Here is a 10360-nt window from a genome sequence, read left to right on the forward strand (position 1 = left end):
CAGGTTAGGTTACCTGTTTCCTCCCATATCAATGATTCCCAGGGGCCTTCGCAGAGTCAAGCAGGGAGGTCGGCCAGTCATCCTGGTTTCTCCAACTTGGCCACGAAGAGTCTGGTTTCCAGAAATTTTTCTTATGGCAGTAGGTCCGGGTCTTAGGTTACCTCTTCGGAAAGATCTGCTAATTCAGGGATTACATCAGGATCTAGCCTGGCTGAATTTAACGGCTTGGCTTTTGAGGCCAGTCTGTGGAAATCCAGAGGATTCTCTTCGAGGGTAATTGATACTCTCATCAAAGCTAGGAAGCCAGTTTCGGCTCGAATTTACCACCGTATCTGGCGTACATATATAAAATGGTCTGCAGTCCAGAGTCCTTTCATCTTGCTAGGTTTCTTGCTTTTCTACAAGATGGCTTTTGATGGAGGTCTTCGATTAGGAGCTCTAAAGGTTCAGGTGTTGGCACTTTCTGTATATTTTCAGAGACGTTTGGCTGAGATTCCGGATGTTAAGACTTTCTTACAGGGAGTTCTTCATATCCAACCTCCCTATGTTCCACCAAGGGCTCCTTGGGATCTTAATTTGGTCCTTAATATGCTGCAGGAGCCTCTGTTTGAACCGTTATAGTCGGCAGAGTTACGGTTCTTAACTTGGAAGGTGGTTTTCCTACTTGCTATTGCCTCAGCTCGGAGGGTGTTAGAGATGGGGGCTTTGTCTTGTTGTGAACCTTATTTGATCTTTCATGATGATAGAGCGGTTCTAAGAACAATTCCATCATTCCTCCATAAGGTGGTGTCTGGTTTCCATGTAAACCAGGAGATAGTTGTTCCTGTGTTCACAGAGGATCCTCAGGGATCCGGAGCAGGGAACATGAGATTTTTGGATGTGGTCTGGGCTCTACAAATTTATGTCAAGATAACTGTAAAGATTTGTAGGACAGATTCTTTATTTATCTTGTTTGATTTCTCTAGACATGGTTGGCCAGCGTCTAAACAATCTATTGCTAGGTGGCTTACCCAGACTATTAAGCAAGCTTATGTCAGTGCTAACCGTCCTGTGCCGGAGCGTATTGTTGCTCATTCTACCCATACTGTGGGGGCGTCTTGGGCTGCACGAAATGGGGCCTCAGCGGATCAGTTATGCAGAGCAGCCACCTGGTCCTCGGTCCATACTTTCACAAAATTATACCAATTCAATGTCTTTGCGTCATCTGACGCCTCATTTGGCCGTAGTGCTCTACATGCTGGGCTATTGGAGCGGTCCCTCCCTTCAATGTCCCCCAGATGGATGAAAGATAAGAGAATTTATACTTACGATAAATCGGTTTCTCTGATTCCATCTGGGAGACACTGCGATCCCTCCCTTCTGCTTTCGTCTGTGTGTTGGTTGATTGGCCTACCTTCCTGGGGCTTTTTAATGAAACGGAGTTCCTGTGGGGGTTGGAAGGGGCCTGTCGGCAGTTTGGAAATTAAATATTTAGGTGCCAAACTCCTTCTACCCTACTCAACCCCATGGTTAAGCAGTGTCCCCCAGATGGAATCAGAGAAACCGATTTATCATAAGTATGAATTCTTTTTTTTTTTTTCCAGTGCCACTATATATATCTTACATATGCCTATTATGTTGATAACTATACCAATATAACTTATGGTTTTCTGTATAAAACCGGTTCCAAACAATGCCTAATGGATGCTCCAATGGCTGATATAAATTTACTGTTACCATGTACAGTATATCTGTACTGGGTGTCTTCCTGAACAGAAATAGTTGTTTTGATACAGAATGGGTACCTTATACTGGTTGGTTGGCCTATATGAGAATTTGCTTTTGTGGTACCATGCACTGATGATTAGACTCCTGGACACATGCATATAACATATACTACCTTTTATAGGCTATATAAATGGTCTGCTAGTCCCACAATAGATTTTATCTGTTATAGAAAACTTATTAGTTGTGTACCGATCATTATTCTGTGATATGCTGAAGAGCACCTTGTGCCCTATGGCTGTAAAGTTACAGTATGCCTTCTGGTGTCATCTACAGTTGTTTGCTTTCTGCTTTAACAGTCCCTATTATTTATGGAGAGCATTTGTGAGGACTGAAATCCTTAGCATGCTGGTTGTTTTTAGGTACCCAAGCTTAGGTTGCATCTTCTGTTTGTTGTATCTGTTTGCTGTTTTTCTGTTGGAAAGAAGTCTGTCTTTGCCTAATATTTGATAACCTACAGGAATAATACCTAGATAATTTATACTAAGGTCCTTTTGAAATAATATATAAACTAATATCTAGATGTTAATAGCCCTGCTAGTTATGGAACTATAAGTACTATATGACTTTTATATAAGCGTATTATCCACCTTTTATTCAAATACTAGTTACACAGTACATACTTTCTAAGCGGTAAGACATGTTTTATTGTGAACTTTGGACTTCTGTGCTTGTTACCTGGAGTTCTGTCCAATCACGCTTTCTCTGCCTCCCCACCTCTAACTTGTCCTCTTTCCATTGGAGGTCCTTCAATGCTCTGTACTCAGCCCTCTGCTCTTCTCACTGTAAACCTCCTCACCGGGCAGATTAATCCGCTCTTTTGAACTCCAATACCACCTATAGACCAATGATGCCTAAACTGACCTTTCTCTCTTGGCCTCTCCCTATTCTCCTATATCTTGCATCCAACTGCCTATTTGCACTCTCCTTATGGATCTCCCAATACTGCAGTGCTCAACATGTCCTGTCCTATCACCCCCCCACATCTTTCACTACACTACACACTGGTTTGTTCCTCAAATCAAGTCTGCTGCCTTCGTGTCATTCTCCTTTATCTTACACATCTCTTATCCAATCTCTCCTAAGCCTGTTGCTTCCGACTTTTTGTCTAGGGTGAGAATGGTCCATATTGTGGCAAAGTTCTTATCTACTCTCATTATCTCCTGCCTTGTCTTCTCCTGCTGTCTGGCATCTTTCTCCTGTCTCTCCCCACTTCAATTCGTTTTCAACACTGTGGCAAGATTTTATTCTGCCATTTCCCTGCTATGTCATTCATCCATACATGTTCCCCATACTTTGCAGAATCCAATACAAACACGTCATCTATGAAGTCCTCAATCTACCCTTCCCCTTATATCTTTGACCTTCCTTATACACTCCCTCCCGCTCTCTCCATTCTGCTAGCAACCTGTGCCCAACTCCGCACTTTTTACCACCTCCTATTCCCACATCCAAGATTCTCCTGCGCTGCCCCTCACCTTCGCCAACACCACGACTCCACGTTGCACATGCTTCACTTATTTCAACCTCGTTCCTATCCATTAAATTGTAAACTCTTAGGAGCAGGGCCCTCTTTCCTCTTATTTAGCTCATCCAGATGTGCATCATTGTATTTACGCCTCCTATGTTCCCTATTATGCTTAATGTTTGACCAGTGTTTTTGTTATTTAGTTCAGTTTTTATGCTTGCTGTTCAACTGTGTAATGCTTAATTAATCACTCTACGGCACTGTGGAATATTGTGGGGCCCTATACTGTCGCGTGCCCTCGGAATCGAAACGAGGCAAAACGTCATTGTTACGTCGTTGGATCTTGCAGTTTTTGGATTCCTTTTTTAAGATCCAAAATAATGGTGGGTTGGAGTGCGGGCTGGTCCAGGGACAATTCCGTCTTGCACCATTTTTGTTTTTTGCCACTGCTGTGTGCCAATGTGTCCTAGATGTGCTAGAAACTGCTATGTGTTTGTGTCACTGCTCTGTCGCTTACCATCCAGACAGGTCGCTGCAGTACTTGTCCGAAAGTGTATGAAAATAATATTGTGATCTGTGAGGTTGTCAAAATTGACTGCAAATGACTTGAAATTAGTATTAGTGAGTTTATTAATAATGTAGGAACAAAAAAGAGCAAAAATATATGATTTTAGCATATTTTAGTTTATTTTCTAAAAAAAAAAACCAAAAAAACGCGAGGGTGGTTTTGCCAAAACCTAAACACGAAGCTAATCCAGATCCAAACCCAAAAACAGTTCACGGGGGTCAGTGAGCATCTCTAATATATGTGTGTATGTATGTATGTATATATATATATATATATATATATATATATATATATATATATATATATATATATATATATATATATATATATATATATATTATAATATATGTGTGTATATATATATGTGTGTATATATATATATATATATATGTCATCAACATTTATATAGCGCCAGCAAATTCTGTAGCGCTTTACAATTTGGAACAAGCATTAATAAAACAATACTGGGTAATGCATACAGACAGAGAGGTAAGAGATCCCTGCTCGCAAGTTTACAGTGTGTGTGTATATTTATGAGGGAGAGAGACTCCACTTACAATGGTATAGAGACTGCTGAAGATGCTTGAATTTTGTCTCTAGTTGGAGTCTTCTCTATTTTGAATTAGTCAAAGCCCTGTACTTCACTACCTCCATTTTTGCTTTATATGTGTATAAGGTGGTCAGGGGGGGTGGGGGCTGGGATCTTTTCTAGGAACTGAATATAAATTGTGATCGAGAATTTAGTTGTTTTTTTTGTGTCCTACCCACACCAGTGGGTGGTGTCTCACTTTGTACTAACCTTGAGGGAGTAGTGGATAGCAATTTCAGTGGCTTAGCAAAATTCAGTGGCTTAGCAAAACAGACCACTAGTAAGTATTAATGTCTCTGAATATTTTAATTGCCTTTCTATTAAGCATGAGCTTTAAAATGTGAGAAGTTTGATCAGACAGGCTATACTGAGTTAAGATACTTAACATTATTATTTTATTTAATTTTAGCTTCGGCCAATAAATCTGCTGGAGAATGAGCCAATGACCAAGACACAAGAGGCAGAGTTTGAATGGCAAGTGCTTCCCACAGACCAGGAGACAGAAATTCATTTTGTGATCAGTGAGTCGGAAGACGCCAACACTGTGACTGAGTATCATGTTCTCCCAATGCAGGCTGAGGATGGGAGTATAATTAGCATTCAGGTGGCAGGGCTGCAGGAGATGGAACAGATAGATGCTGGTGCTGTCCATGCACAGGTGTTTTTAGGAAAAGATATCTGAGAAAATTGGGAGCCTCTGGTTGAAGAAACTGTCCATCTCAAGGTCTGAGGAATGTCTGATCAGCACCCTGTAGACAAGGAGGCAGGGGTCTGTTGTAAACTCAGCACTTCTCATTCACGTAGCAGGTGATTAGGACTGCAAACATTGGCAACCTTACAGGGATAACATCAACTATGCATGTTACTTTTTCTGCAGAAGTCTCTGAAAAAGTAACTAATTATATGTACATAGTTAAACAGCTTTTCATTTTTTTTCTGTACTTGTTTCCTACAGTTGTGTAATTTAAAAAAGTGTTCAAATATGAAAGCCACAGATTGAAAATGAGAAATCCAGAACTGAAAGGTGTTTTATTTTGGGGTTTTTTTTTTTTTTTTTTTTTTGCATACCAGGTGTATGGGAATAAAAAAAATCATATGACATTAACGCTTTAAAGCATTGTTAAACCTAAATTACAAGTTGTTTGATATACAAGAGCTACTAATAACTGCACTGCTAGTCTGTATTCCCCAAATAGATGAGAGAGAAATGTCTATAAAGCTGGCTGCACATGGTCTGAACAATTGGAGCACTTTCCAATTTGACCACATGATCTGGCCACTCACCTCTCATACCGAGGTATCGGAGCTCTTCCAGTTGGTGCAGGTAAAGATATCTAGTGGTCACCCTCTGAACACATTTTCCATTGTGCCCTGGTAATCTGGTAGTTTGTATTCAAACTACTACAATGGGTCACTGAGCTAGATTATGGGCTCAAAGCATGCACTATTGGTCTAAAGTATCGACACAGTATCAAGACCAGCTTAAAGGTTTCCATAACACGACAGAAGTTGAGATGTTTGACATTGTACTGCATTTACATTTGCTGTGCAGTTAAATGCAAGTTTTTCTGTTTTTGCTATATTCTACAAAAGGTGATTTTTGCTTCAATGATCAGAACTTTCTCATATATCCAAGTTTTATAAATATTAATGTTAGAAGCGCTCTTGTGTATGGCAACCTGTATCTTGGGGTTAATGATCGTTTAATTCTGAACAAAGAAAGTGCCTAAATTTAACTAAAAAGCTTTACTGAGGGCATGCAGCAGTATTGTGTGGAAGCTGTAGCAACTGCAACTCTTGTCATTTTGAATAAATGAGTTCCATATGTGTCTAAAAGCAGCGGTTTGGCTTATAAATCCATACCTGATTAGTCTTACAGTCTCTAGAAAACATGTCTTTGGTTATGTCTGCATAGCTGCTCCTTGCAGGATTGTAGTGATAATCTCTGAAAACTGGCCAGTGTGATTGCCACGAACACGCTCCCAGCTGCCGTGACTTTGGGGTGTTTGCTGTATGAGGTCACACACGATTTCTGCCCGCAGTCTCTCTCACCTATCACACAGGTTCTAGACCTACGAAATCGCCCCCAACACAGCGCTCTCACCCCCCCAGACGCTTCAAGGTTCAGCCACCACCTATTGGGTACGGGCAATAGGACTCCAATATACTGTCCCTCACTGGCACACAGGCTTCTACTTATCCACAAACTAACAAGACCCACACCAGCACACACAGGGTTAACTCTTCACACCTCCAGACTGTTATACAAATGTAAATACAAGCACACACAGCTTGTCAATCAAATGTATCAACAAATCACACACTGGCATTCCAAGGGTTAACCTGGACGAGCAATCTCTTCTAAACAGGCTAATGAATCCATTAGAGTATCAAGGACGCAACTTATTAAATTTTAGATTTAATATACGAAAATACAGGGCATTCAGATATAAAGAAAAATAATGAATAAACAATTAATATATTGACATAACCAGCAAAAACAGTTTAAAATAAAAAGGATTACATTCAGATTTGCACTTGCATGAATTGCATTCTGGCCAAGGGGAATTGGCTAAGAAGATGGACAGCTTATCAATGTAACTTGATTTCCCCAAGAGTCTGACAGAGTTTTCCTTCAGAACACAGATTTTTAAGCAAACTCAAATGGGACGGCATTCACAGGGGCAGTGTGAATGCTAATGTGGGGGCAGAAATGTCCCCTGGGTGTCACCTCAGGTTTGTTCAAACTATTCCTAAGATTTGACCTGTTGGTAATTCTTCACAGATATATCTCAGAGAAATAACACCCCCCTCAATAAACCGGTCATAATCTCCGGCACGTTTAAATACCAAATATGATGAGATATCTAATCTCATCCTGAAATACATGTGACTATGGCTGTTCCCTGTGTAGTTGGTATCTATGTTTTAAGACCCTTGTGTGGTTTTTGCCCCTCAGTACGGGTGACATCCAGATTTCCCAAAATATGAACTATGACAACATTTTCCTTTTGAAGGTCATATTTCTATATACCTGTATAAGCTTTCACATGCTGCCTACCAGGATCTCCAGCTGTGATTGGCACCACAAAGTCTATTCAAGTGTCTAAAGCGAACATCTTATCTCCTCACACTGGGATGTAAAAAGCCTTCAAACACAATTCCATCAGACTCTGCGTCTTTAACTTTTACACTAACTTATCAATGGATTCATTTGATTCAACCTATTTACACTGCAGTTATGAATTATCCCTTATAAATAACTGCAAGCTCTCTATGTTCACGACACCTTCCCTTTTTAAGAGATGGCATGGGGATTGACTTAGAGGTCATTGCCCAAGCCATCTCCCACAGATCCCACCTGTTTCAAATGGAATAGCTGTTCGCTGGGTCTCAATTGGTTCTCTGGGGAGAGGGGTTAAGAAGGGGTTAAATATCTCAGACAGCTTGGACTTCTGGTCCTGCAATAGCTGTGGGCTAACCTCTGTATTCTTAAGTGGTCCTATCCCTGGCGCTGCAGATACTAGATCCACTGGCAAGTCCTTCTTCCCCTCATCTGGCAATCTACAGACTGTCGGGGCACACGCATCACGGTCATTATGAGCCTTCAACCGATTATCCTGAAAATGTCTCTATCATCCTGGCAGGGGGATCATACCACTGCTTCTGGCTTGTCTGGGCCTGCGTCATGTTCTCATGTACCAACCCTGTTACAGTGTGCACTTTGTCTCTAATCCTCATGTCCTCTAAGTTAAAGCCTGAGGGAAAAATGGCCTGGGATTCCTGACACTGCACTTCTAGGTGGGGACATAAAGTAGCAGGGTTGCTGGGCCCCTTATCTACCCTCTCTGTGTTGCTCACTGACTGAGTCTCCTTGTGGGGGCTGCCTGAAAGAACGCCTCCCTCCCCTAGAAACACATCTAAGTGGGAACCCCTTAAGTCTGGCACAGCAGAATACCTACTTCCACTCTGCCCTGCTCTCCAGTTACAACCTTCCCTGTCAGTGGGACACCCTATGCACTTCTTATCTTGGGGGCTACGGAACAGGACACTCCCCTCCCCCTTGGGCTCATCTATCTGGGGGTGTAGAGTAACAGGGAGTTTGGGCCCCTCATCTATCTCCTCTAAGCCGTTAGGCGGCTGGCTAAGTAAGTGCGGGCTAACAACTGACCCCCCTGTCTCTATAGAAAACTCAGATGACTGGTCAGAACTCAGATGTAGATCTGAGTGGTGAACATTAGAACTACAGGTCCCAGCAGCAATGTAAGGATTGCGGTCACTCGCTACTTCCCGTTGGTCAGGACTATGTGTCTCCCCCACATGCTCAACCGCTCTGTGTGCAGCTGGTTCAGGCACAGAATACACATCTTCACTCTGCCCTCCCTCCCAGTTACCTTGTACAGCATCTTCTGAGCATATTACCGGGGTAGAAACATTGTCTTTCTCTAGCACAACAGAATTAATCACATGGTCACCTGTCCCATTTCTAGTAAGCATAATATCTACACCAGTATTATTGCCAATATCTGCAATAACAATGTCCGCTGTCCCTTTCCCATGACAAGATGTCAGTGTAAAAACAGGTTTGGATTCAAACGCAATACTGTTATTGACATTATCCTTAAGACATTCTCTTTCCTTATCACATCCTGGCACCTGGAAAGAAAAAACATTGGTATTCTCAGCTGATTCTAACACAGTGACATGTGGGGCATTAACTTCCTTACACATTACACTATTAGGGGTTTCCAAATTACCCCCTATTACCTCGGGTTCTTCCCATAAAATCATCATAATTGCCAGAGTTAACACTGGCACCTATCGGCTTCTCATCATCACATTTCACTAGCACAGCACCAGATGCAAAATGATCACAGAACATTTCAGGTTCTTTACACAAAGTCACATGATTGACAGGTTCAGCATTATCCCATACTACCTGGGCTGAGTCACACGGTGTAACAGAATTAGAGATAGTAGGAACAACATTTACGGGAACATACTGAGAGTTTAACCGTCCAAGATCAGTAACTATTAAAACATTTTTGCGAATATTTTCAGGCACTTCCCTTTCTTCCACAGAAATAGGCTTCTCTACAATTATGTCCTCTTTAAAATCAGCCTCCTCCAGTAGCAAATTCTGTGCAGCATCTGGTAGTATGCTGCTAGCATCAGCTTCCCCCAGCAGAGTAAATGGGGTGATTGATGCTCCCGCTTGTGAAAGCAGCTGCTGCAGGCGCTGCCTTTCATCAGTCACCCGGCTACACTGATCTTGCCAGAAATGGGGTATGAAGCCCACCCCGGAAATATACCTCTTCTTGAGCATATTCAAAACACTCCTCTAGGCAGTCAAGCTGTTCCACAAGACTCATCTTGTAGCCCGGAATAAGAACTATCATGCGATACTCGCTGAAAGGATGAATCGGGCTGTCCTGCTCCCAGAGGAGGTGTTCGATGATCTCCCCGCCTGGCTTGTTGTGGCAGGAGAAACCTTGCAGCTGACCTTCTTCAAATAGCACTGCCATACTCATCATGTTAAGTGGATCCTTTGGATCTATGATAATGTACCCACTTGGATCCTCTGGTTCAGTGACAATATCCACACCTTGATCCTCTGGTTCTGTCTTGGTCCCCAGCTCAGGTTCCATATCACATTGCTTCTTTGCATCATCCTCCAATAATGCGCAAACCAGCTCCTTTTTAGTTTCATCTGTCCAGTTGAGACCTCGCTGCTCACACAGGGCAATTAAAACTTCTTTTGCTTTTTACTTGTAAGCAGCTGCCATCCTTGCAGCTACTTTGCAAAATAAAAGATAGAAAAGAAAACAAGAGAGAAGGGGAGGGAACTGCTTTGCACGTATGTCTTTAAAAATAATAGGCCCTGAGCTTTGTCCTTGTTAAACTATTGTATTCCTCGCAAGGTTACAATCAGTTTATAAGTGCAAGGGTTAATTGCTTAAACCATGCACTT

At 42.0% G+C, this 10360-nt stretch overlaps 1 protein-coding gene across 5 annotated transcripts in view; it reads left to right on the forward strand.

Moving 5' to 3' along the window:
• The window catches only part of LOC142094377 (uncharacterized), a 55065-nt gene extending 49575 nt beyond the window's left edge, over positions 1–5490 (forward strand). For all 5 annotated transcript variants that reach the window (XM_075176454.1, XM_075176455.1, XM_075176453.1 and 2 more), the window contains one exon: positions 4799–5490. In XM_075176454.1, the coding sequence (XP_075032555.1) occupies positions 4799–5071 (273 nt within the window). In that variant the 3' untranslated portion in view covers positions 5072–5490. The remainder of the gene's footprint in view (positions 1–4798) is intronic.
• Positions 5491–10360: the final 4870 nt, after the last annotated feature.

Source organism: Mixophyes fleayi, chromosome 6 (assembly GCF_038048845.1).
Source record: "Mixophyes fleayi isolate aMixFle1 chromosome 6, aMixFle1.hap1, whole genome shotgun sequence".
Taxonomy (NCBI): Eukaryota; Metazoa; Chordata; class Amphibia; order Anura; family Limnodynastidae; genus Mixophyes; species Mixophyes fleayi.